This window comes from Tenrec ecaudatus, chromosome 1, assembly GCF_050624435.1.
Source record: "Tenrec ecaudatus isolate mTenEca1 chromosome 1, mTenEca1.hap1, whole genome shotgun sequence".
NCBI classification, from domain to species: Eukaryota; Metazoa; Chordata; class Mammalia; order Afrosoricida; family Tenrecidae; genus Tenrec; species Tenrec ecaudatus.
In genome coordinates, this window is record NC_134530.1 from 44,336,996 (window position 1) to 44,363,799 (window position 26,804).

The window sequence follows — 26,804 nt, forward strand, 5'->3', positions numbered from 1 at the left end:
CTGGTGGTTTTGAACAGCGCACCATGGGAATCACACCCAATGTGTAACCACTGTACCACCACGACCACTCTACTCAGAGGAAAGCATTTCTATAGCTCCTTGAAACATGCAAGACTTTCTGGAAACCCAGAACAGTGTTTCTCCATATCTGCTATTGTTTTCTTGAGAGAAGAAAATCTCCATGTGTCCTGAGATTGTACTACAATTTTTAAGATGCAATCAATCGTCTAGCTACATTGAAGAAGTAAACACCAGATTTTACAGGTGTGAGTATGGTCATAGCACATTTTAAGTAAAACTTTCAGGAACGTTCCCTTGAAGTGTGTGCACTACTTCAATGGTTATGAAGCAGAAGCAGAGGTTACAGGCGGTGGCGTGCGGGAGGAGGCAGGAGGAAAGGGAGGCGAGGAAAGCTGTTCAGCCACTTGACAGCTCTCCTTGTCTCCCAGACAAGCTTCCCAGGCCAGGGACGGTCGTCCCATCCTGAGCAATGCCCACACTCCCACGAATAGCTTCAGCTCAGTGGAGCAGAGATTCTCAAATGGTGCAAGGACGATGATAGGGCGGGAGCAACTTCATGGAGAAAAACAGAGAGAGTGTTGCAGTGATTCGGGTATGCTGTCGGTTCTGCAAATAACAAATCTGGCCATAACTTCTCTTGATAGAAAAGATTTTTAAAAGCTGCCAATATTCCCTACAAAGCTTCCTGTTCATTTTTTATAATGAAATAATGTCCTTCTATGATTTATTTTTATATCACCAGGAACACTTCAATTAAGTAAATGAACAGTAACACTTCTTTGTAACGCCTGGTAATCTCAATAGATCAGTACTAAGCCTGTCCTGGCTCAGAGCTGTGCACAAGCAGAAGGGAAAAATAGAAGCAGAAGCAGAGGATTAAAAGAATCAAATCAGAGTTCTAACAGTCACAACACAGCGGGCTTACAACAGTTCAAGGAAAAATTGAACGAAAAGCTAATATAAGTCTTCCATGAACTTTACAACGCCCCTTTAATTGAGGGCTTCCTTCACCTAAATACTCCAAAACGTCAAGCCTACTTTTTAATACAGACCAATCTAATATAAAAACAAACTGGAAAATATAAACAAAGCCCAATCGTCGTCGTCAGGTGTCACAGGCTTCTCATACAGTCTAGGCTTTTCAGACAATTTGCTCGGCAGAGGGTTTGAACAAGTATGGTGAAGATACACCTTCTGAGGGGGCGGCCCCAACCCCAACTACTAATGGGGACACCTGCCCCTCCCCACCAGAAGTCTTTATTTCCAAGGTTGGCATTGAATCTGCAGCTCTGGGAGAGGGACATATCTGATCGGAGCACATGGGAGCAGATGACGGGGGAGGAGAAGAGAGTGGAGCACATCCTGGCCCACCAGGCCTTGAGAATGTTGTTCCCGATTAGAGGAGCCAGTCCACAGAGAGAACTAAATGAGACATGACGTCCCTCAATGACCCATAACCCTGCAGGGACAACACTAGTAACACAGTGTGGGATCTATGCCCGATCTGACCCCACCACACTGAGGCAAAACACTAAAGGGGTGCAACAGAACAACAAGGGAACGGAGCGGTGAGGTACCCAAGGAATGCTGAAGGTGGACTTTGGAGCCAGGACATGGTACCCCAACAGACTGGACTGGGAAACACTCCTAAAGGCCAACAAACAATCCTTGAACTAACTACAAGATTTTCTTTCTTGTTGTGTTTTGGGTTTTGTCATTGGTTTGTTGTTGTTTTGTTGTATATTGTTGCTTGGTTTTCCTCTGTCATGTTTTCGTGCATGTTACTATCTCCGCAGGTCTGTCTAAATAAGATAGGCTGGATGAACAATCTGGAGGAGAAAACAATAGGACCGACAGTTGGGGGGGAACATGGGAGAGAGGGAGGTGAGGGCAAAGGTAGTGGTGTTAACAAACCCATGGACAAGGGGACAACAAGTAATCCAAATCGGTGATGAGGAGGGTATGGGAAACCTGGTAGGGCATGATCAAGGGTAATATAACCAAGAGAAATTGCTGAAACCCAGGTGGGGACTGATCATGATAATGGGACAGGAGGAAAGTCAAAGGAAATAGAGGAAAGAGTTGGGAGGCAAAGGGCATTTATAGAGGTCTAGATAAGGCATGTACATTTGTAAATACATCTATATATGATGGGGAAATAGATCTATGTGCATATATTTATAGGTTTAGTATTAAGGTAGCAGATAGACATTGGGCCTCCACTCAAGTACTCCCTGAATGCAAGAATACTATTTTCTATTAAATTAGCATTCTATGATGCTCACATCCGCTGAAGACAAAGCAGGTGAATAAGCAAATGTGGTGAAGAAAGCTGATGGTGCCCAGCTATCAAAAGGTATAATGTCTGGGGTCTTAAAAGCTTGAAGGTAAACAAACAGCCATCTAGCTCAGAAGCAACAAAGCCCACATGGAAGCACGCAAGCCTGTGCGATCACAAGGTGTTGAAGGGATCAGGTATCATCAGGCATCATCAGAACAAAAAAACCATAGTGAATGAGGTGGGGAGTGTGGAGTGGAGACCCAAAGCCCATTTGTAGGCCACTGGACATCCCCTTACAGAAGGGTCTCGGGGATGAGATGACCCAGTCAGGGTGCAACGTAGCAACTAGCAACGATGAAATATACAACCTTCCTCTAGTTCCTAAATGCTTCCTTCCCCACGCACTATCATGTCCCCAATTCTACCTTACAAATCTGACTAGACCAGAGGATGTACACTGGTACAAATAGGAACTGGAAACACAGAGAATCCAGGGCAGATGATCCCTTCAGGACCAGTGGTGTGAGTGGCAATACTGGGAGGGTGGATTGGAAAGGGGGAACCGATTAAAAGGATCTACATGTAACCTCCTCCCTGGGGGATGGACAACAGAAGAGTGGGTAAGGAGAGACATCAGACAGGGTAAGATATGACAAAATAATCATTTATAAATTATCAAGGGTTCATGAGAGATGGGGAAGTGGGGAGGGAGGGGGAAAAATGAGGAGCTGATGCCAGGGGCTTAAGTGGAGAGCAAATGTTTTGAGAATGATGAGGGCAATGAATGTACAAATGTGGCTTACACAATTGTTATATGTATGGATTGTGATAAGAGTTGTATGAGCCCCTAATAAAGTGATTAAAAAAAAGACCTTGACATACACCTTTTCTGATGTTCAACCATGGAGTATTTGATTCTTCTGTTGTTTGTATATTGGTCTATGTACGTCTTCTTGCTCTAAATAAGAACTGTACGAACCTGTTCTAATTTATCTACAAATTTTAAGACACAGTAAGAAACAAATCTCATTTTATCCCATGAACTGCCTACACTTGTTTTTTTCCAGACTTAAGATTTGGGAACCTCTGCTTGCTTCCCATCTCTCCTCTACAAGACATATTTATTTTCATATTTTACAGCATCTGCTGTCTCCCTTTACCCACATTTTTGTTCTTCATCCCTCTAGAGGCAGGGCGTTTTTCAGTGATCACCCCCCCCCCCATATTTCCCCTACCCTGAGGGGTTTATCTGTCCTGGATTGTGTGTTGAGAGCTCTTATCTGTACCAGTATACATGTTCTGGTCTAGTCAGATATGGAAAGTTGAACTGTGGTCATGATAGTAGGGGAGTCGGGTAGGAAGGATAAAAGAATTAAAGGGGGAAAAAAAGAATTAGAGGAATGTTGTGTGTTTCATCGATGCTATACTGCACCTTGGCTGGCTCGTCCCTTCCTTGTGACCCTTCTGTGAGCGGTTGTCCAATGGTCTACAGATGGGCTTTGGTTCTCCATTCCAAATGCCCTTGATCAGAAAATGGTAAGTTTTTATAGCAATAATTTTGAAACTTTCATCCAAGCGTCTAGAGATTCCACCCAGATATGCAGCTAAGTGAACAGTGTTCAGTGTTCATCTCTACCTTGGAATCAACTCAGTAGCAGTGAGTGAGAAAGTTTCAACTAAGATTTAGTTGCGGATAGCCAAGCAGCCAGCTAGCTGAGAAGCAGCAAAGTACACATGGAAGAAGCACACTAGCCTGTGTGATCACAAGGGATCAGGTATCAGGCATCAAAGAACAAAAAATCTTATCATTGTGAATGAGGGGGAGTGCAAAGTGGGAACCCAAAGCCCATCTGCAGGCAACTAGTTCTCAGATACTTCCCCCCAATACTATCATGATCCTAGTTCTACCTTACAAATCTGGCTAGACCAGGTGATGTACACTGGGTACACACAGGAACTGAAAACACAGGGAATCAAGGACAGATGATCCCTTCAGGATCAGTGGTGAGAGTGGCAATACCGGGAGGGTGGGAGGAAGGCGTGGTAGAAAGGGGGAACCAATTACAAGGATCTACATATAACTTGGGGGTCGGACAACAGAAAAGTTGGTGAAGGGAGACATTGGACAATGTAAGATATGACAAAATAATAATAATTTATAAATTACCAAGGGTTCATGAGGGAGAAGCTAGTGGGGAGGAAGGGGATAAAAAGAAGAGCTGATATCAAGGACTCAAGTAGAAAGCAAATGTTTTGAGAATGATGAGGGCAAGAAATGTACAGACGTGCTTGACACAATGGATATATTTATGGATTGTGATAAGCATTATATGAGCTCTAAATAAAATGATTAAAAATAAGAATACACAAAAGACTATCTGGGTCACAATGTAGAAAATATTTACTAAAAATTCCAGCAGTTCTCAACCTATGGGTCACAACCCCTTTGGGCCTAATCCATCCTGCATATCAGATGTTTATATTATAACTCATAACAGTAGCAAACTTACAGTTATGAAGTAGAAACAAAAATAATTTTATGGTTAGGGGTCACCACAACATGAGGAACTGTACTAAAAGAGTCGCGGCATTAGGAAAGTTGAGAACCATTGATCTAGCCTTTGAGAGTTAAAATTTCCTGATCTATGCCAGAAGCTGGCTAACTTTTCTCTAAAAAGTCAGATAGTGAATATTTTCAGTTTTGCAGGCCATATACTCTGCTGCAATTATTTGAGTCTGCCATTGAGGCACAAAAGCAGAATTCATGAACAAACGGGCAAAGTTGTATTACAGTAAAACTTGATTTACTAAAAAGAGGCAAGTGGTCAGATCTGGACCCTAGTTTGCAAATCCCTGATCAATGTGCTTGCCTACTGATCTATCTATTTCTCAGAGATGTCAGCAGCCCAAGTTAATTAAAGATTTATTGCTTTTAATTTCTCGCATTTGGCTTTATATACATTTCTAACCAGTGGTGAGATTCAATTAATTTAACAGCCAGTTTGCCGCTCTAATGACTGCTTAAGTATTACAAAACAATATACCAAGAAGCAGTTTATTGCTTTGTACAGTTAACAGTTAAATAAGAATAAAAGATGTATACAAAGCTAGATTTATAATAAGTTTTAATATATGAATGAAAAAATATTAGTACCTGACCAAAAAACAATAAAACTACAGATATTTCCATAATGCTTCTGATTGGTGTCCTCATTTGCAATACTCTTTGCTTTTATCTGAGCATCATTGGCCATGTGATTTATCCTTAACCATCTGTTCACAGTAGGAGTGGGACCCATGCTTTCAGAGGCAGGCTAATCAGGCAACTAGCACTGTGTCTGTTAAGAGTAGAAACAGGCGACTGCTCTTCTCTGAACATATTATGTTCATCTTTGAAAAACCCCTTCCACTTCTGTTGAACTGACAGCAATGGTTCTGACAATATGTTCAGCTCTTTGGACACTTTCAGGAACTGCACCATTCACTCATAATGTCTCATGGGATTTTGAGAGGTAACACAAAGCTGAAACGAATGACAGCTTATCACCGTCTGGATGTTTGGCACCTTTTCTCTTTGCATCATATGTTTGTTTACTGAAGTCATAACTGCAAGGGAATAAAAATGTAGTATTTCATCAAGTATAACAAATTTTATGGAACAAATATTACAAGCACAGTTCCTTCTAATTTTTACCACCAATGGATGGAATGAAAATTACATGTGTACTTAGAATATGCTATTGTTCAGATAAACATATAAAAAGAGGAAGGAATGTAAATTTGTGTGCAACTGGCTGAATCCCAGCACTGTTTCTAACCCAATTTTTCACCACTCATCTGTCAGTTTGTCATATATTGCATATTGCTCTGGTGCTAGAAGCTCTGCTGCCAGTATTTCAAATATTAGCAGAAAACAAAAAATTCCAGGAAGATGCTTACCTATGTAAAAACACTAGACTATGTGGATCATAACAAATGATGGGAATTCTAGAATATCTAACTATATTCATACAAAACCTATACATAGGCCCAGAGGCAATACTCCCCACAATTGTTTGGTATGTCAATGATGATACTTTTATTTTCTTAGATGTCATTCTATACTTCAATATGTAATATTCACGCTTTATTCATTTTCATAATTTAATTGATTCTACTCCATTGAAACTTTTTTCTTTACTTGCTTGAAATTTGACTAACTTAACCTATTTTCATTATTCAGTGGCAATATTTTAAAATGATCACGTTTCTAAAGGTTAATGTGTTTGTGTCTGCCTTTCATTGCTTATTGAGTCACCAAAATTCATCCTTTCTATTTCTACGAAGATAGCTAACTTTTGCATACCATGCTTCATAGTTAGCAAAAACTTTCTTCTTTGATCCCACATAAGCAAATAGCCCTGTATTGACCTTGTCCTCTCCCTTTCTCCATGTCAAAACTGCCCATCTCCAATTAATCTGGATAGATATATCTACCCATCTGTCCAATTAAACTCAGGACAATACACATCTGTAGTACTTGCAGCTGTAAGGTACCTCTATATTCATGTACAAGCTGAGTTTTTCAGCAGATTTTTAATGCATTTTTTGTGGTAAAATTAGGTGCCTCAGCTGATATTCGGGCGGCTTATACTCGAATATATACGATAAATGTGGGACTGCTAACCATGAGTCAGCGGTTCCCACCCTTCAAGCTACTCCTGAGAGAAAGATGAAGCAAACTGCTCCTTTGAACATCCCCTGTCTTTAACTCTACAGAGGGCCCCTTTGAGCTGCAGTGGCAGTGGGTCTGCAGCGGGAGGACTGGACTGCAAGAAGACTCGGCACCAAGAAGGCCAACTTATTACAAGTTAGTCCTGCAGCTGTTCTAGTCTGCATCAAATTCCCATATGTGCCATGAATGTGTCTTCAAACATCACCTTAAACGGTTACAATGGGCTTCACAGGCGTAAAAAATAAAACAAAAACTGTACTACATTTTGTTTTCTTTTCTCTTGTTAAGGTAATTCAATATCCAGTTATTTGGACAATTAAATATGAAAAACTTTGAAAGCTTGCTCTACTTTATTACAGTTATCAAAGCCACTTGTCAGACTTGTCACACATTTCAATTTCTTCATTAATAAAAAAAACAAAACTCACAAAGACTCGAATGCAGTCAATGAAATCACCATTCACCTTAATAATTAAAAAAAAGTTGCTTATAAAAACAACTGCAAGGCCACACAGAGACTGGATCCTTAGTAAAAAGCAAGAGTCCTAGCATGAAAAGGCAGCCTGGAAGTTGAAGCAAAAAGGCTGTGGGGACAAGGGATATGAGACTCATCCTTGACTAATGGTGAAAATTGTAACAATAAAATAAATGTCTTCATCAATCATCATTCCTCTGTGAAGAAATGCTTCACTTAGTATTTCCAGAAACAAGACAGACTCTTCCCAGTGGCACATGTCATCACCATCTCAGTCCATTCTACCACATAGTTGAGTTGGTCTCCGAGACAGAAACTGAATAAAAGTTCCCATAATGTTAGGCAGTCAACACATATCACACCACACTAGCATTAATTAGAATTGATTAATGTGAATGACAGTGCCATTGAGAGAAAAATGAGACTGCTTCCATCTTGAATCTGCTATCCACTGCGGGTTTAGTTTGTTTCTGTTTTGCAATTTAGCTCAATTTTGTGAATATTAAGTGAGTAGAATGCAAATATGTGCCACCAATTTGGCTATCAAAAGGTAGGAGGGCATTTTGGTTTTGCTTATCTTGACAAGTAATTTAAAATAATTCAAATAACAAGCATCTGACATTATAAAATAATGCAATGTTTACATAATTTTAAATCTAAACTATAGATGTCGATTTATTTTTTTCATAACAACAATCGGCTATTTTGAAGTGAGTTTCCAAAACCCCTAAGGACCTGAACAAGGGGATTCAGCCTCATCTGGCACAAACTTCTCATTTACAAAAAAGGAATTGAGCTTAAACCGGAACAGATAGAAAGTCCGTCAGAAATAGCAAGAAGAGAGCCGACTGGTGAGTCTCCTGACTCTAGAGTACACTTTTCCACTTCGTTTGCGTCCCATCCCAGAGGTGTCTTTACAGCTTTTCATCATTCACCATTGCCAGAGCAGGGCATTCTAAATCAAGAGGCTGTTCAAATGCCACCTTTTCAAAGAAGTTGAAAAAGATTGTGCTTCACCGAATATTTCACTAATGTTTCAAAACGTAATTTTAACTATCAATCTCTACTGATAAAACCTCTAATTAAACAAAGTGAGAGGGGGTGAAGAAAGGAAGCTAAAAAGAAGTAGAAATCATGTAATGAAGAAATATGCACATGTGTGTGTGCATGTGTGTATCTGACTTAAAGTGAGGAAGGCAGGAAGAAGCTGCCACTGATGATGGAAAGGGGCAGATGGGAGCAATTTCCTCTCTTTTATGTTTTAAAGCTATGACATTCCTTTTCTTCCAGCTTATCTGAATCTAAGCCATAATAGATGCAACCTGGTGGTTGTTAGGTGCCATTGAGTCGGTTCTGACCCGAGTGACCTTATGTACAACAGGATGAAACACTGCCCAGTCCTGCGCCACCCTCAAAATTGTTTCCATGCTTGAGTCATGCTAGCTCATGCACGAAGTAATACGGAGATTCGAGTACGGTGGTTACTTTGGATAGAAGATGACTCACAGAGGAAAGGGAGCCTGTGACATCAAAATGGACATGTGGCTAAAGAATAACTTTCCGGATCAGTTAAGGAGCTCTGGTGTTGTGCTGCTAATGCGAGGTCAGCAGTTCAAACCCACACACGCCACTCTGGCTGTCTGCTCCCATAAAGATTTACAGTCTCAGACATTCTATATCTATAGAAGCAGTGAGTCAGAATCAACTGATGGTCATGGTTTTTATCATTCATGAGTTGATTTGAATTTAACAGTTTTCCGCACAAGAATAAATCACACTATTTCCAGGCACCTACCTTTGTCTTAACACCAGGAATAAGCTAGGATCTGAAAGAGGTCTCAAATTTGTGGGGAGAGTTTGAGTTTCATACTAATACCAGAAGGATAACCAAATCAGAATGGTCAGCAGACAAGGCTACACACACATCATGAAGTGTACCGAGTCTGATAGGTAAGAACAGAAGAAATGCCCATTTACTTAGAACATTTAAGGTGCTCGCTTCTGAGGCAGGATTATACATAATCCTAGCAACCCTCTTGAAAGGTGGTATAATTCTAATTTCCCCTATATAACATATATTAAATAATTTACTCTATTTCATGCAACCAGATAGTATCAAATCTGGTAGCATCAAACAAAATATGGTAGCAAAACAGACTACAAAGGAAACAAGCGATATCTGGTATTCTGGTATTCATGTACTCTGATTTCTAAAAGCAACAGACAAAATCGGGGTTTAACAACTGAAACCACTCAAAGACCATGCGATCTTAAAAAACAAACTATGCACATGTAAGCAGTTATCGCTTTGAAAAAATATAGGTGTTTAAGGTCAACTGACACAGTTAAAAAGTTGAAATGGAAAACTAAACTCTATCCCTATCTGCCAGTTATCAATTTCTTGCCTTTCAGATCCAAGTTAATCATGTTTATAACCGGCTCTGCGAAAAGGAATCTGGGCTCTAAATAGTGTCCCTTTGGAATAGTACAATATTAAGCTTTGTCAGTAGAGGGAGCTATACAGATACTGCAGAAGGAAGGGGTTCTGCTTCCCGGTTCCTGCAGTGCTAGAAGTCAGCCAACAAGCCTGTTTTGCAAGGCTTCTTCCAAGCTGGGCCAGCAGCATCTAGGGGCCAGGAGCTATCCCTGCCATCTCCTGCAGCAGAGTGCTCCCAGACAGCTCGCTTTTCTTCAACACACTGCGGAATGGATTTCTTGTAAGTTCCCGGTTCTGCTGGTGTGGGACCAGAAAAACTTCTCAGCCATTTTAGTGAGCCATTCCATGCCCTGGATCACAGCCCTGGGTGTGAAGGAGCATTCTCTCACCTAACCCAGCAGCTGCAGGCAGGGAGGTTTCTAACTGAGCAGGGAAGAGAACAGAGAAAGCTCTGTAGCAGCACAAGGTGCTCTACTACCTAGGGCTTAGGATCCAAGAACACAGACATGCAATGTAAGGAGGCTACAGTCACTGCACTGCAGCAGTTCGCTGCTGTAAATTCAGTGCTGAAGAATCCAGCTTCCCACAACAATATAAGAATGTCTTGTAAATTCCAAAGCAACGCTTTCCAGCAAGTTCCATTGGCACGGTACAGAAAGAAGCCTCAGCCATGTCTTCTCTGCAGTAAGGTCTGCATCTGAGGCACGTGGAGGAAGGTTCTTCCTTGGGCCACTATCTCGCTCCAGTAAAAGCAGCTGCTCCTTTTGTTAGCTCGTCTTACTAGCTTGATAGTTCACTTTCTTACTAGCCAGTCCTTCTTTAATCTCCTGTTTTACTTAAGTTTTTTTTAAAAATATTGAATCGTTTCTAATAGTAAACATCCTCTATTCAAATTGTGGTTGTTGTGCCAGGGAGTCCGTTCTGATTGACAGCAACTGCATACGACAGTAGCCAATATAGGACCCACATTTCCTCACCTGATCAGACTCGGAGCAGTCTGTGAACACTAGATTGCACGGTTTCTGTGAACACATGGTAAGTTCATGTCAACCAGTTAAGAGTTCAACTTATTATTATATTTTATTTTAAAACTTAAATTTAATAAAAACGATCTGGGTGAAGTTTAAGCACAGTACAAAATCCATGGTAAATTTCTACCCCTTAAATGAAAGTTGGAAAATTGTAGAGTCTAGTGTCACTAATTATTTTCTAACATTGCTAATCAGCAGTTTAAACCCACCAGCTGATTCTCTGGAGACAGGTGAGGCTTTTCTGCTCTTGTAAAGATTTACTGTGTATACTCCAGTATAAGCTGACCCGATTATCAGCTGAGGGACCTAATCTTACCACAAAACTGCATTCAAAATGTGCTGAAAAACTTGGCTTATACACAAGTACATATGGTATATCCTCAGGAACCCAATAGAAGGACACTATGAGTGTGAATTGCATCAGTTGAGAGTGATTTTGGCTTTTTTCCCTTAGATTTTCTTAAATCCATAATTAGTTCTCTTACTCAGTGTCATGAAGTCCATCTGACACACTGACCCTACAAGGCAGAGCAGAACTGCCCTTCTGGGGTGCCAAGACTCACATCTTCACAGGAGCAGAGGGCTTCGTCGTCACCTGTGAAGCAACTGGCGGGTTTGAACTGCTGATCTTGCTGCCCACTATTTCAACAGGGCCAGGGATCCGACAGGTCTCAATCTCTAACCAAAAGTTGATGCTTCGAACCAAGAGCTAGCAATCAGCTTCTTTAAAAATTCCAACCAAGAAAACCCTATGGAGCAGTTCTATCCTGCAACCCATGGGTTAACCAAAACTGACAAGTGAATGTGTTGGCAACAGAATTTTTGAATTTAACCTATGATCCGGAGTCTTTGAGTGGCCCAAATGGCTAAGTGCTGAGCTACTGATCCAAAACTTGAAGGTTCACACTTCCCTGTGCAGAAAGGCCAAGCTACCAATATCATGCAGATTACATTCAACACCAGCCCCTAGTAGTCAGAACAGCTCAATGGCAACTGGTCTGGGGATTTTTAATTTCTGTTAACCTATAATCAATAGCATTGGCATGATTTTTAGTAATTCCTAGTTTCTCCTTTTACTGAACCACTGAAAGGCCAAGAATATGTAAACCAAAATTTTAAATGTTATAAAATTATATTTATTATAAAAAGATTATATCTTATAAATACTGACATTATCAAACAGCTTGGATCTAAGTGATTAGCCTGATTCTCTTCACATTCTAATATTCACTGCCACAGCATCTCTATTATCTCATAATGACCCTATAGAACACAATGGAACTAACCCCATAGGATAATCCCAAGGCATTAAATTGTTACAGAAATAGATTGTCACACCTTTTTCTCTTGGAGGAGCTGGTGAGTTAGCAGTCATGATCTTTAGCCACTATGCCACCATGGCTCCTGCCACTATCTGTAAGGACTTAATAATGCTAGTCAGTTCTTAACCACAAATAAAGCAACAAGCATGTTAATTGGCTGGTAAGGGGTTAAACCAAATCGGAGGAAACACCTTAAAATTCCATGAATACATAACAGTATCTCTTGAAACCAGTGTTACAACCTGAGCTGTGTCTCACAGGACAAACTGCAATGACCTATTTACAAAACCAAAAGTCAAGTCAATAACAACCAAAAAACAACCAAAAAAACCTATTCAAAAGGTGAAAACGCCCACATATTTTTCACAAGTAGAAATAACTACGAACACTTCAGCAAAAATAGGCTATAGCAGATAGAGCATTGGCGAGCAAATTTGTGCTTTTTTGTCAAATGAGCTTTAGAATCACACTAATTTCATAAATAAAAAGAAAACTAAATACCACTGATAAGTTTTGATGAGTCAACATGAAATGTAAAAAATTATATATACCACTATAGAAGGAACCTATAAAAAGAAATCAATGAGACAAGATGTATATTAATAGCCTGCTTATTAGAAAACCAGACATTTCTGGAGAAAAAAACCAGTAGCAGCTTTCTTACCTGAGAGAGTCCAGGGGACGATGCATGTCCCGGGGGCGTTGCTGCAAGGTTGGGATGCCCCTTGTTTATTTCATGTGCTGAATAAGGGGAAGGGGTTGGGGGTCCTGGCTGTCTTGCTACCTGTAAAGAAACCACTATTTAGTAAAAGCCTTATATTAGCGATTCAATCATGAGTATATTTAAATGTAATGGTTTTTAAAAAATTGGAATATTTCCCCCAACCCCAAATCAACATTAAATAAATAACAGATCAGTGTAAACTATGAAACTCTTAGGGGGGGGGGGAAATACACATTTCTACCAACTTGATAAAATATTCTTTAAACATAATCATAAAACCAGAAACCTTCATGCGATGCAGAACCAATGAAGAATACAGCTTTCCTCCAATTCGTAAATGCTTCCTCCTCCCTCCCCCACCCCACTATCATGATCCGAATTCTCCCTTGCAAGTCTGGATAGAGCAGAGGATGTACACTAGTGCAGATAGGAGCTGGAGGCACAGGGAATTCAGGACCAGGGGTGTGAGGGGCGATACTGGGAGGGTAGAGGGAGAGAGGGTTGGAAAAAGGGAACCGATTACAAGGATCTACATGTGACCTCCTCCCTGGGGGGCGGACAACAGAAAAGGGGGTGAAGGGAGACGTCGGACAGAGCAAGATATAACAAAATAATAATTTATAAATTATCAAGGGCTCATGAGGGAGGGGGGAGTGGGGAGGGAGGGGAAAAAAAGAGGACCTGATGCAAAGGGCTCAACTGGAAAGCAAATGCTTTTAAAATGATTAGGGCAAAGAATGTACAGATGTGCTTTACACAATTGATGTATGTATGGATTGTGGTAAGAGTTGTATGAGCTCCTAATAAAATGATTAAAACAAAACAAACAAAAAAACAGAAACCTTCAAAAATGCTAAATTAAAGAAGCCAGTCTCAATGTTCTAACTCTAAAAATGTATCTAGCCAATTTTCCGGTTTTCTCCAGAAGACCCCTTAAAAAAAAATGACTAAGAGGAAAGAGAAGCCAGGCTCAAAATTACATACGATAATATGATTTCATTTCTATACCATAAAAGAGATGAGAGAGACCTGTGGTTGTGAGGGTGGGGAGTGGTAACTACAAAAACGATATGAGGAGATGTGAGGATAGACACAACTGTCAACACATTAACTTTGCAGGGGATGACATGATAGCTATATTGAGGGGGGTGCCTGTTAGAAGTCCCTGGGACTATGACAGGTGATGGTTGGAAACACCAGAGGTGCCTCAGATTAAAGGCAACCAATTTTTCGCATGTATGTCAAAACTCAGAAATATACATTAAAAAGGTTAAATTTTGATACGTGATTTATACCTTAATAAACTTACATAACAAAAAGGCAAGTACTTAAAGAATATATAAGTTTTCAAATATATAAATACATGTATATAAGTATAGTGTCTACATACACGTGCACACATTAAAAATGCTTTAGAAGGATGTTGATATGTTAACAAATAATTACAGATTATATTGTTTCCAGAGGTAGTATTGCCCACTTTGGGAAACACTGACTAAGACCATTGTTATTAATTTGGGGGTGAGGGGAAGGAACACTTTGAAAATCTAGTGAAACGTGAAAAGCTCTTATTAAAGTCATAGTTTTAAACATACAAAGTAAAGAAGATTATAACAAATACAATTATATTGAATATTGGCATCAACATGTTAAAACAAAATGGCGGGGGGAGCTGATACCAAGGGCTCAATAGAAAGCAAATGTTCAGAAAATGATGGCAACATATGTACAAATATGCTTGATACAATTGATGTATCAATTGTTATGAGTTGTGAGAGCCCCCAATAAATTAATCTTTTAATAAAAATAAATAAAAGTAATCAATCATAAAAAAACCCACATATACACAATTGTGTCCATCAAAAGATGAATGGATAAACAAAATGTGGTGCATCTAGACAATGGGTTTTTTACACAGCCAAAAAGAGAAATCAAATACCGTATATACTCGTGTATAAGCCAAGTTTTTCAGCATATTTTTATCATTTTATTAGGGACTCATACAACTCTTATCACAATCCATACATACATCAATTGTGTAAAGCACATTTGTACATTCATTGCTCTCATCATTCTCAAAACATTTGCTCTCCACTTAAGCCCCTGGCATCAGCTCATTTTCCCCCTCCCTCATGAACCCTTGATAATTTATAAATTATTTTGTCATGTCTTGCCTTGTCCAACGTCTCCCCTCACCCACTTTTCTGTTGTCCATCCCCCAGGGAAGAGGTTATATGTAGATCCTTTTAATCGGTTCCCCCTTTACAATCCGCCCATCCTCCACCCTCCCAGTATCGCCACACATACCACTGGTTCTGAAGGGGTCATCTGCCCTGGATTCCCTGTGTTTCCAGTTCCTATCTGTACCAGTGTACATCCTCTGGTCTAGCCAGACTTGCAAGGCAGAATTAGGATCATGATAGTGCAGGGGGAGGAAGAATTTAGGAACTAGAGGAATGTTGTATGTTGCATTGTTTCTAGTTGCTATGTCACACCCTGACTGGCTCATCTCCTCCCCAAGACACTTCTGTAAGGGGATGTCCAGTGGCCTACAAATGGGCATTGGGTCTCCCATCTGCACTCCCCACCCCCATTCACTACGATATGATTTTTTGTTCTGATGCCGCCTGATGATACCTGATCCCTACAATACCTTGTGATCGCACAGGCTGGTGTGCTTCTTCCATGTGAGCTTTGTTACTTCTGAGCTAGATGGCCGCTAGTTTATCTTCAATCCTTTAGGACCCCAGATGCTATCTCTTTTGATAGCCGGGCATCATCAGCTTTCTTCATCACATTTTTAATGCAATTTTTCTGGTAAAATTAGGTGCCTTGCTGATATTTGGGTCTGCTTAGATATATGGTACCCTTATTACATGTTACAACATAGAATACAACTTGAAAACATTAAATCGTGAAATAAGACATTCACAAAGATAAATATTATCTCACCTCTGTAAGAAACACCTATATTTATAGAGACAAAGTTTATCAGCGGTTACCAGAGGCAGAAAGGGAGAATGAGGATTCACTGTTTGGTAAGCACTGAGTTTTTATTTATGGAGATGGAAAGTTTGGTACTAGTTGCTGGGATTCCTTTTCTGTCTTCCATTTTTATTATCTAGTGTTTATATGCCTATGTCAACTGAAAGATCATAGCTTGAGTCAGGTGCAACTTAGTCATCAAAATGGTGTCTTTGCTTTTTAATACTTTAAAGAGTATTTTTGTGGCAGTCTTGACCAACTGTGGTAGACCAGAATGACTAGAGAAACAAATAATGCGAGACTCATATATGTGTAAGAAAGAACTTTATATCAAAAAACACCCAAGCCCAGTCCAACTAAAGTCCTTAAGTCCAATATTAGGACAGAAGTAAGTCCCTCTTCAGACTCACATAGCCAGATGCAATGATGCGGGATGCAGGAAGATCACAAGCCCGTGGGTACAGGGATGTGCAGACCCAAGGTCAGGGGAACCGTGGCACAGCTCCAGCAGCTCTCAGGCTCGGTGGCAAAATCCCAAATCGTGAGAAGGCGAAGGGGCAAAAAAAAGACGGGGTGGTTCCCCCAGTCCACCTTATAAGAAGGTCACACCCCAAGGAGACAGCATCATACTGTGACCCGATTGACAGGTTGATTCCATCCCTACCCTTTTATAAATCAAGTTGACATAAAATTAGCAAACTGCCACAGCAAAGTAGTATGTCACCTGACTTTTTGACGGCTGCTTCCATAAACACTGATCGTTACAACAAAATGAAATTATTTAATGTTACCTGTCATGGTGTTATTGGTGCAGTTATGAGAATTTTCGTTTTCTTCAAACTCGAGGGCAACCCATGCTTATAAGTCTGTAATTCTTGATCTTTGTCAGTAGTTGCTTCAGGTCATCTACATTTTGGGCAAGCAAAGTTATGTGTGATCTGCATATTGCATGTTGTTAAAGAGTCTACTTCCAATCTTGATGCCATTTTCTTCCTTGTGTAGTTCAGTTTCTCTGAGTATTTGTTCAGAATACAGATTGAGTGAAAGAATATACTTTTTTATGGTGAAAGATTGAGTGAAATAATATACTTTTCTATAGTGAAAATACAATTCTGCCATGCATCCTTTTCAATGGTGACCCAAGCAGTATTCCTTTATTCTGTTTCAATAATTGACTGCTTCTTCATCTATATGCACAACTGTTCTGGAATTCTAATTCTTTGGAATTTTACCTATAATATTAAAATTCTTAGTCAAATGTCTCATCATCAAAAAACCACACACACACACACACATTGAAGTGGGCTTGAACTTTAGCAGTTCCGTCAATATTGTGGCTGCAGTAATTTCTTAAGTACCTACAGTTTAATTTTACTTGCATCTGATATTAATGACAGTGTTCAATAATTGTGCATTCCATTTGATGATCTATCTTTGGAATGGACACAAATATGTATCAATTCTAGTCATTTGGCCAAGTACTATCTTCCACATTTCTTGGCACAGTTTCACTGTTCTAGCATTGAAATTGCTTATGGAAGCATCTTAGTTGGTATGTCATCTATTCCCGTAAGTTGTTTATTTTTTTGCCATTGCTTCAGTGCCGCTTGAAGTTTTTCTTTCCAAAATCAAAGCCACTGCCATTGCGTTGAGGCCTACTCAGAGTGATCCTATAGAACACAGTAGAACTGCCCCTGTAGGTTTCTCACACTTTAACTCTATATGGAAGTAGAAAAACTCATTTTTTCTCTCAGAGCAGCTGGTTTCAAACCACTGACTATAATATAGTTAGGAGTCTAATGCACACCCAGCACACCACTTGGATGCCCATTCTTCCTTCAGTCCTTCTAAATCTATGCTACTTCCTAAAATGGTTGAACTTTGACCAATTCTTTTTGGTACATTAATTCTGAGTATAGCTTCTGTCTTATTTTTCCCCTTTTGGTAGCAATATAAACAGCTAAACTATATCCATTCATAATTTCTACATTGAAAGTTCAGTAACATTGATTACATACCTCACATGTGACCATTTTCTATGCTTATCATCATTAATGTGGGCTCTCAAATGCTTAGATTTCTCATCTGTGCTTTAGATGAACTGTTGTCAATTTTATTTCATATAGGTAAATATAAGGAAAGTGCCATGATTGATTCACACATTTAAAAAATCACTTTATTAGGGGCTCGTACAACTCATCACAATCCATACATACATCAATTGTGTAAAGCACATTTGTACTTTCATTAACCTCATCATTCTCAAAACATTTGCTTTCCACTTAAGCCCCTGGCATCAGCTCACTTTTTCCCTCCCTTCCCGCTGCTCCCTCCCTGATGAACCCTTATTTATAAATTATTATTTTGTCATATCTTACACTGTCCAACATCTCCCTTCACCCACTTTTCTATTGTCCGAACCCCAAGGTTATATGTAGATCCTTGTAATCGGTTCCCCCTTTCCACCCCCCCATCCCCCCTCCACGATTCACACATTTTTATTAACAGTTAAACTGTTGTTTATTTTAATAATGGTTCTATCTTCTTTCAGTACTTTCTGCGTCATGGTTTTATATGTATCATCTTTTACGACTGCACCTCAAAGCTTGACTTTTCTCTTCAGTTCCTTTTGTTTGAGAAATGATAAACCTGCTCTTGCCTTTTGGTTGGAGGACTCCTCGTGTCTGCACATTTAAATACAGCACTTGTCTTCTTGAGTTGCCATTTGTAGTTTTCTCTTCAGTGTCTAAACGTCATTTCTAGCCACGATAGCTAGGAGCAAGCCTTAGAATAGCTTCTGGCATCCATTTTCGTCTTTTTCTTTTCTTTTAAATGACCTTTTACTTTCGTCATCTGTGGTGTCCATGGTGTCTCCTCACGGCTCTTCTGATATTCAGACAAAATCCCAAGTGCCACTAACACTCTGGGGCTCAGAGCCTACATGCAGAAACTTCTGTTCATTAAGTATGGAGTCTCTGCATGATCCAAACAGCTACACACGTGGCAGCTCACTAAAAGACTGCCAGTTCAAACACATCTACAGGTGGATTGGGGAGAGCCCTGGGGATCTACTGTTGAAAGGTCACAGCAGGTGAAAACATCAGAATAGAATTCTACAAATCTAAGTCTGATGTAGGTCAGAATCATTTTATATTAAGTACACAGATTAGCTAGTATATGAAACTGGCTCAAGAGGTATCTCAAGATCACGGCAAATACAAATGTTCTTTTTGAAAGCAATGTTCACATGTGGATCTGTCACTGTGGGGATTCTAGACAAATACTGACTGGATAAAGATACACATAATGCACTATGTTTTTAATGGATTGAAAGTATGTAACATATTATAACTATGTGATGAACCATGTTGTTTGGGGTCACGGAGTCAATGTCAACTCACAGAGACCCTGTGGACACGGAAGGAAACACTGCTTGAGTAATTCTGTACCACCCTCACAACCCTGCCTTCGTTTGACCCCATTGCAGTAGCCGCTGTGTCACCTATCTCACTGAAGATCTATCCCTTTCTGTGTTCCTCTACTTCTCAAGCTTGCTGTCCTTCACCAAGGACTGGTCCCTTCTGAGAGCATATCCAAAGTACATGAGACAAAGCCTCACCACAATTGCTTCTAAGAAGTATTCTGGCTACACTTCTTCCGGGACAGTTATGGAAGATTCACTATTTGTTGCCAGTAGAGTCATTCAAATGTACCGATTCTTCCGTCTTCTCTATTCATTGTCCAGCTTTCATATATGTGAGACCATTGAAAAGATCAAGGCTTAGATAAAAACAAACAAAAAAACTCCTCACTGCCATAGACTTAATACTGACTTGTAATAACTACATAGGACAAGGAAGAACTGTTCCTGTGAGTTTCTGAGATTGTAACTGTTTAAGGAAGTAGAAAGCACAACCTTTCATTTTCTGAGCTGCTGGTGGTTTTGAACTACTGACCTTGGGGATCACAGCCTAACATGAAACCACTATGCTACCAGGGTTATTCAACTTAGGTCAAGCAACACCTCATTCCTCCTCAAAGTGACATCGTTACTGTTCATTTTTTAAAAGTCTTGTACAGCAGATTTAATCAATGAAAACACACAACTTGATTTCTTCCCTGCTGCTTAGGTGAATAGTGATTGTGGATCCAAGCAAAATGAAATCCTTCATCAAATCAATCTTTTCTCCATTTATTATGGTGTTGCCTATTGGTATAGTGGTGAGAAATTCTGTTTTCATTCCAATGAAGGGTAATCTATACTGAATGCTTAGTCTTAGATCTTATTAGTAGGTGCTTTTAAGTCCATTTGGCTTTTAGTAAGCAAGATTGTGTCATTTGCATATGGCAAGTTATTGATGAGCCTTCTTCCAAACTTGATGCTGCAATCTTCTTCATATAGTTGTTTCTTGGATTATTTGCTAAGCATAGAAATTAAATAACTATAGATAAAGGATACAACCTCGACACACACTTTCTTTGATTTCAAACCAGGAAATGTCCCCTTGTTCTGTTTCAACTGCCACTAGTGTATGAAAAAGTTCCACATGAGTACAATTAAAAATTCTGGAATTCCTATTTTTAAGATATTATCCATAGTTTTGAGAACGATTAGGTGTTCTGGAATTCCTACTTTTTGAGACATTATCCATAGTTTGTTATGATTCGGTCGATTGTTTTGCAAAGTCAATAAGTAAATATTTTCGTAGTATTTTCTTGTCTTCAGTCAAGAGTCATCTGATGTCAGCAATGATATCCCTTGTCCAATGTCCTCTACTGAGTGCAGCCTGAATTTCTGTTAGCTGCCTGTCAGCATACTATTGTGGCTATTTAAAAATTGTCTTCAACAAAGTTGAAATATTGATGTTACTGTTCACTGATTTCCATATTCTGTCGGGCCACTCTCTGGAGCGGGCACAATGTGGAGCTCTTCCAGTCAATGGGCCAGGTGTTTGGCACAGACTAGTGAGTGCTAACAGCACTGCATCAGCTTCTCGAAATCTTTCAATTGGCATGTTGTCAATTCGAGGAGTCTTATTTTTCACTAATGCCTTCGCTGCGGCTTAGATATCTTCAATTGCATCAGTTCTTGATGATACGCTACCCCATGATCAAACATTGGCCAACTGAGTAATGTTGCTTGTCAGTTTGCGTCATGCTCTACCAGGAAAGGAGGGTCCTGAGAACTTTGTTCCATGCATGTCATTAAGGTCGACTCTACTTTGCGAGGGAGCTACTCCCCCATATAGAAAAAGTACTTTAAATATATCTTAGTCATTACTAAAAGGATGACAAGGAAAATTCCAGGGTTTCTATACAGTAACATTAATTTCTTTCTTTAAAAAATTATTTTCAATAACAAATGATTCATATAAAGACAAATAAAAGATTGATGTCTGAGAAGACACCCTTGCTTTTCGTAATCTCAAGGTCATTTTGTTAGTGAGGTCACTACAAACACTCCCACAGCTATAATTCCGACATGAAAAGGGTCTAGTTCAATTTAGAGAGGAAACATCCGAAAGTTCTTCTTACGTGGCAAATTTCAAAAATCATTTCTCAAGCTGCAGAATGACTTAGTAAACTTCATCCTATCATTTGTTTTTCATATCATTCTAGTTCTTCCTTCAAATAATTTACTTCCAACTATCTAAAGATACAGCTAATCTACTCATCTAAGAGTAGAATTGAGAACCCATAAATAAATCCATCCATCTATAATTTTCAACATGATTTTAGCTCCTTGAGAATGCCAAAACTGCATATAAGATGGCAAGTCAAAAATTATTTCTAAAATCATATGCATTTTAGGAAAAATATCAAAATGTTCAAGTTATTATTTCTTAATATATCTCCCGCTTAGGTCTATACACTTTGAAGGTATTATTAAGATCCATTAACCCTTCCCTGAAGAATTCTGCAACCTTTCATTTAAAAAAATTTTATACCATATCTGAACAGTACATTTGACATCCTTGAGCAATTCAAATCATGCTCCTCTGGATTTAAAATGGGGACAAAAATAACTCTTGAGAGGGCAAGATCATTGCTCATGGTTGAATGGGGTAAGTTTTCCCTATGAATTCTTGTAATACAGCTCAGGCTACCCTTGCAGAATGAACAAGGGCATTTCTTCAGCCCAACATTCCTGGCCTTTTCTTTACCAAGATAATTTTCCATTTGCTTAAAACTTTTCCCTCATAAACTCCCATGATTGTCCTGTGTCCTGTGAGAACATACATCGCAATGAACACTTTGGTATCCCTCCCACCAAATAACTGCAATAACTGCAATAACTGCAATGACATCTCTCTGCCTTGAATTTAATTGCTCCAGCAGACCCTTTCAGAATCAAATTGGTTTGATTGGATCTTTGGGGGAAAGTACGGTAGTGAGACTAGATAATTACTGAGAGAACTTGTCTACAGCCACCATTGATTGCATAGACACCTTCTAACATGTTAAATAAATGCTTGCACTTATGTACTAGAACCCTAGTAGCAAAGCTTTTTTACTTACTTTCATGAGTTTAGGGGTACACATACATGAGTACCTATGAATATATACACAGGTATACCAGATATATGTATGTAAGGGTATAGTTACAAATACTGCTTAGAAATAACTAAGCACTCCACCAAGTTGGTTTTCAATAGGACATCATGTTGAAGAAACAAGTCAAACATAAAAAAATTTTTAAAAAGAATAAAAATTGTTTTAAGATCCTATTATAGAAAGTCAAGAGTGGAGTGAGAGTGGAAGAAGTAACTACACGATAGTAAATTCTGGTGAGGGGCAGTGCGAGAGCCTTCATGGGAGTAGTCAATACTACAATCAACAAGGTAAAGGACGGCACTAGGAGGCACACACGAATAAAGGACAACTTTGACAAATGCAGTTAACATACAGACTTCCTGCAATGTCAGTAATAACTAATCATCATTTGTAAGTACATATATAGATGTGGCGGCAGATTATTTCCACATACATATTTGCAAATACAACTATTTTATATATGTGTGTGTGTATATATAAAAAAGAATATAGAGGGGTCACAGTTCCAGAAAACACTTAAGACATAAGAACTAAGCCTTTGGCATGACGTTTATCCAACCTGTATTTCAAGAACTTCTCAAGAAGAAATTTGATGCACTGAACACTAATGACAGAAAACCTGATAAACTGTGAGAGAACATCAAGACCATCATTCATGAAGACATTGAAAGAACATTAATAAGATATGAAAGAAAAGATCAAAGTGAATGTTAGAAGGGACTCAAAGTTGTTGCTCTTAATCACAGAGTAGCTAAAGCAAATGGAAGAAAGGATGACGATGAAGAGCGGAATAGAAAAAAACTGAAGGGCAGCACAAGAAGACAAAAGCAAATATTATAATGAAATATGCAAAGACCTAGAGTTCGAAAACAAAAAGGGAAGAATATACTCAGCATATCTTTAAACTCAGTGAACTCAAGAAAACATCCAAGCCTCGAGTTGCATATCTTGAAAGATTCTACAGCTAAAATATTTAATGATTCAGGAAACATCAAGATTTTAAAGGAAATATACAGAATTACTGTACCAAAAATAACTAGTCAAAAGTTGATCATTTCAGGAGGTCGCATGTGAGTAAGAACCAATGGTGCTAAAAGAAGTTCAAGCAGCATTGAAAGCATTAATCAAAAACAAGACTCCAGGAATCAAGATGGTGTCTGGGCAAACCCCACCACGGCACACCAAAACTCCAGGGCAAAGTAACCACATGGAACAACTCATGAACCAAGAGGTCTATAGAACCTGCCCCAATTAGAGCCAAACTCAAGCACCATTAGAAATATGTGCTACAGAAGACAACACTACACCTGGAGGTTGGAGAGAGAGGCCAACCTGCCACATCCATACAGAAGCAAACCAAGGAGGAAAATGAGAAAGTAAAGGATTAGACCCCACACTGGAACACCAAACCCTAAGGATGACGTCCCTGCACGGAGCTGCTAAGGCACAGAGAGAACCTGTTGCAGGGCCAACAACAGCGCCAGACATGACATCCCCTCACTGGAGCATACCAAGTCAGAGGACAATACTGGGGACACATGGTTGCAAATGTGTCCGGTCTGATCACCTCCTCAGTGGGGCGAATCAAGAGGGGAACATAGACCACAATGGGAACAAAGTTAAGCCACAAAAACCCTTGAGAAGCCCCCAAAATAGACTTAAGGCTAGGAGGGGCAGTTTCTGGAACCCCCCAGGACCAGTGGGGAGATAGTCATAAAGGTCAGCAGGTAGACTTGAAATTATGTATGCTTTTTCGCTAGGTTTTTCTTTTTTCCCCCCTTTTTATTCCATCTTATGCATTCTTTTTATTTTGTCTCTGTTATGGTTATTTTGCCTACCAATATGATAGGCTTGGGAAGCAAGCCGCAGGAGAAAGCAAAGGGTCTGATGGTTCTGGAGGGACTTGGTGGAGAAGGAAGTGGGGGAAAGGGGCGGTGAGCAAACAACACCATAGCCAGAGGAACAACTAGGGAATTAAAAGCAACAAGGAGGACGTAGAGATTCCAGTGGTGTTAGCACAACAGCAATGCAACTGAGAGGAATTACTAAGAGGCAGAAGAAGGGTGAGTGTGATGCAGGGTCAGGAAGAAAGTAAAAGAAAACTGAAAATCTAGGATGCAAAGCTATGGATACAGGTATTAACATAGATGTGTACTTATGTAAACATATTAATTCATAAAAATAGAGGTAGAGAACAAAAAAAAGAAGTATTAGCCTAGATAAATATATTTATATGGCAATACATTGAGGAAATGGACGGACTTTGAGCCCTCAACACAAGAACACTTTGTTCTAATAACCTGGCATTCTGTGATGCTCACCCTCCCAATATGATGGGTGAAGACAAACTGGGTGCATAAGCAATTGTAGTGAAGAAAGCTGATGGTGTCCGGCTATCAAAAGATATAGTATCTAGGGTCTTAAAGGCTTTAAGTTAAACAAGCAGCCACCTAGCAGAGAAACTATAAGCCCATATGAAAGAAGCAAACCAACTTGTGTGATCGCAAGGTTTCGATGGGATAAGGTATCAGAAGATCCAAAACAAACAAACAAAACATCCTGTTGAAAACAAGAGGGGCTGGAGCAGAGACCCAGAACCTGTTTGTAGATAACAGGGTCACAAGGAAGGTTGAGTCAACCAGGACACAGTATAGCACCACTAAAACACACATTCTTCCTATGGTTCTTTGAGGCTTCTTCAATCCCCACTATCATGACCCCTAGTTCTACCTTTCAGTTCTGGCTAAACAGGAGCGTGTGCACTGATAAAGAGCACAGGACACACAGAACCCAGGTCAGATAAACCCTCCAGGAACAGAAATGGGAGTAGAGATACCAGGAGGGTAGGGAGAAAGAGGAGTGTATGTGCATGATTGCAATGATTAACACATAATTCACATGCAGGGGGGATAAACAACAGAAGCGTGGGTGAAGGGAGACAGGGGTCAGTATAAGATATGAAAACAATAATGATTTATATGTTATCAAGGGGTTCCAAAGGTATGTGTGGGGGGAAGAGAAGGTGATACCAAGGGATCAAAGAGAAAGTAAATGTTTAGAAGATGATGATAGCAACATATGTACAAATATGCTTGAAACAATTGATATATGTAATGTTCTAAGAGTGTAAGAGTCCCTAATAAAATGATTACAAAAACACACACCAAGTCTCCAGGAATTGAGGAATACTAATTGAAATGTTTCAGAAAGCTGAAAGCTGATGAAGCACTGGAAGCAATCACTCATCTATGCCAAGAAACTAGAAAGACAGCTACTTGATCAACTGACTGGAAGAGATCCATAAATAATGGATATATTTGTGCCCAAGGAAACCAATAGAGTGCCCAAATTACAGAACAATATCACATGCAAGTAAAATTTTGCTGAAAATCATGTAACAACAGTTGCAGCATGACACTGACAGAGGTTTGGCTGGATTGAGAAGAGGATATGGAACAAGGACTATCAATGATAATGTCAGATGGATCTTGGCTCAAAGTTGAGAAGACCAGAATTATGTTTACTTATGTTTTCTTAACTATGCCAAGGCATTTGACTGTATGGATCATAGCAAACCACAGATAACCTTGAGAGGAATAGGAGTTCCAGAACATTTCATTGTGCGTGTGCAGAACTTGCACGTGGATCCAGAGGCAGTTGTGAGAACAGAACAAGGGAATGCTGTATAATTTACAATCAGGAAAGGTGTGCTTCACCACAGTATAGACTCTCACCAGACTTTTTCAATCTCTATGTTGAGAAGCTGGCTTCTACAAAAATGAATGTGGCATAAGAATTGGAGGAAGGCTATTAACAACCTGTGAATTGCAGGTGACACATTCTTGCTTGCTCAAAGTAAGGAGGACTAGAAGTTTTTGCTAATGAAGATCAAGGATTGCAGCCTTCGGTGCGGATTACAACTCATTGTAAAGAAGAGCAAAATCCTCACAATTGGACCAATAGGTAACTTCATGGTAAAATGGAGAAAAGGTTGACGTTGTCAAAGATTATGTCTTGCTTATGTCTAACAGAATGACTTATAAAACAGAATATATGAATATATGCTATTAAAAAAATCACCAATATACCAAATGGTTAACAATTACCCTAAAACAAAAATGAGAAGGTAAGGTGTTAAGGAAACTAAACTAGAAACAGATCACCCCAGAATGGAATTAGTGAGAATGTTGACACATTGTGAAAAATCTACCAGTGTCCCTAAGCAGTTTGTATAGAAATTGTTTAATGGGAACCTAATT

General features: G+C 39.4%; 1 protein-coding gene across 13 annotated transcripts in view; it reads right to left on the reverse strand.

Annotated features, from left to right (window-relative positions):
• EIF4G3 (eukaryotic translation initiation factor 4 gamma 3) overlaps positions 1-26,804 on the reverse strand; it is a 382,761-nt gene that overhangs the window by 223,459 nt on the left and 132,498 nt on the right. For 12 of the 13 annotated variants that reach the window (XM_075551768.1, XM_075551838.1, XM_075551777.1 and 9 more), the window contains exon 3: positions 12,946-13,065. In XM_075551768.1, the coding sequence (XP_075407883.1) occupies positions 12,946-13,065 (120 nt within the window). Of the gene's footprint in view, positions 1-12,945; positions 13,066-16,781; positions 16,800-26,804 lie in introns of those variants that run through there. The other variant, XM_075551857.1, reaches the window with a different exon arrangement.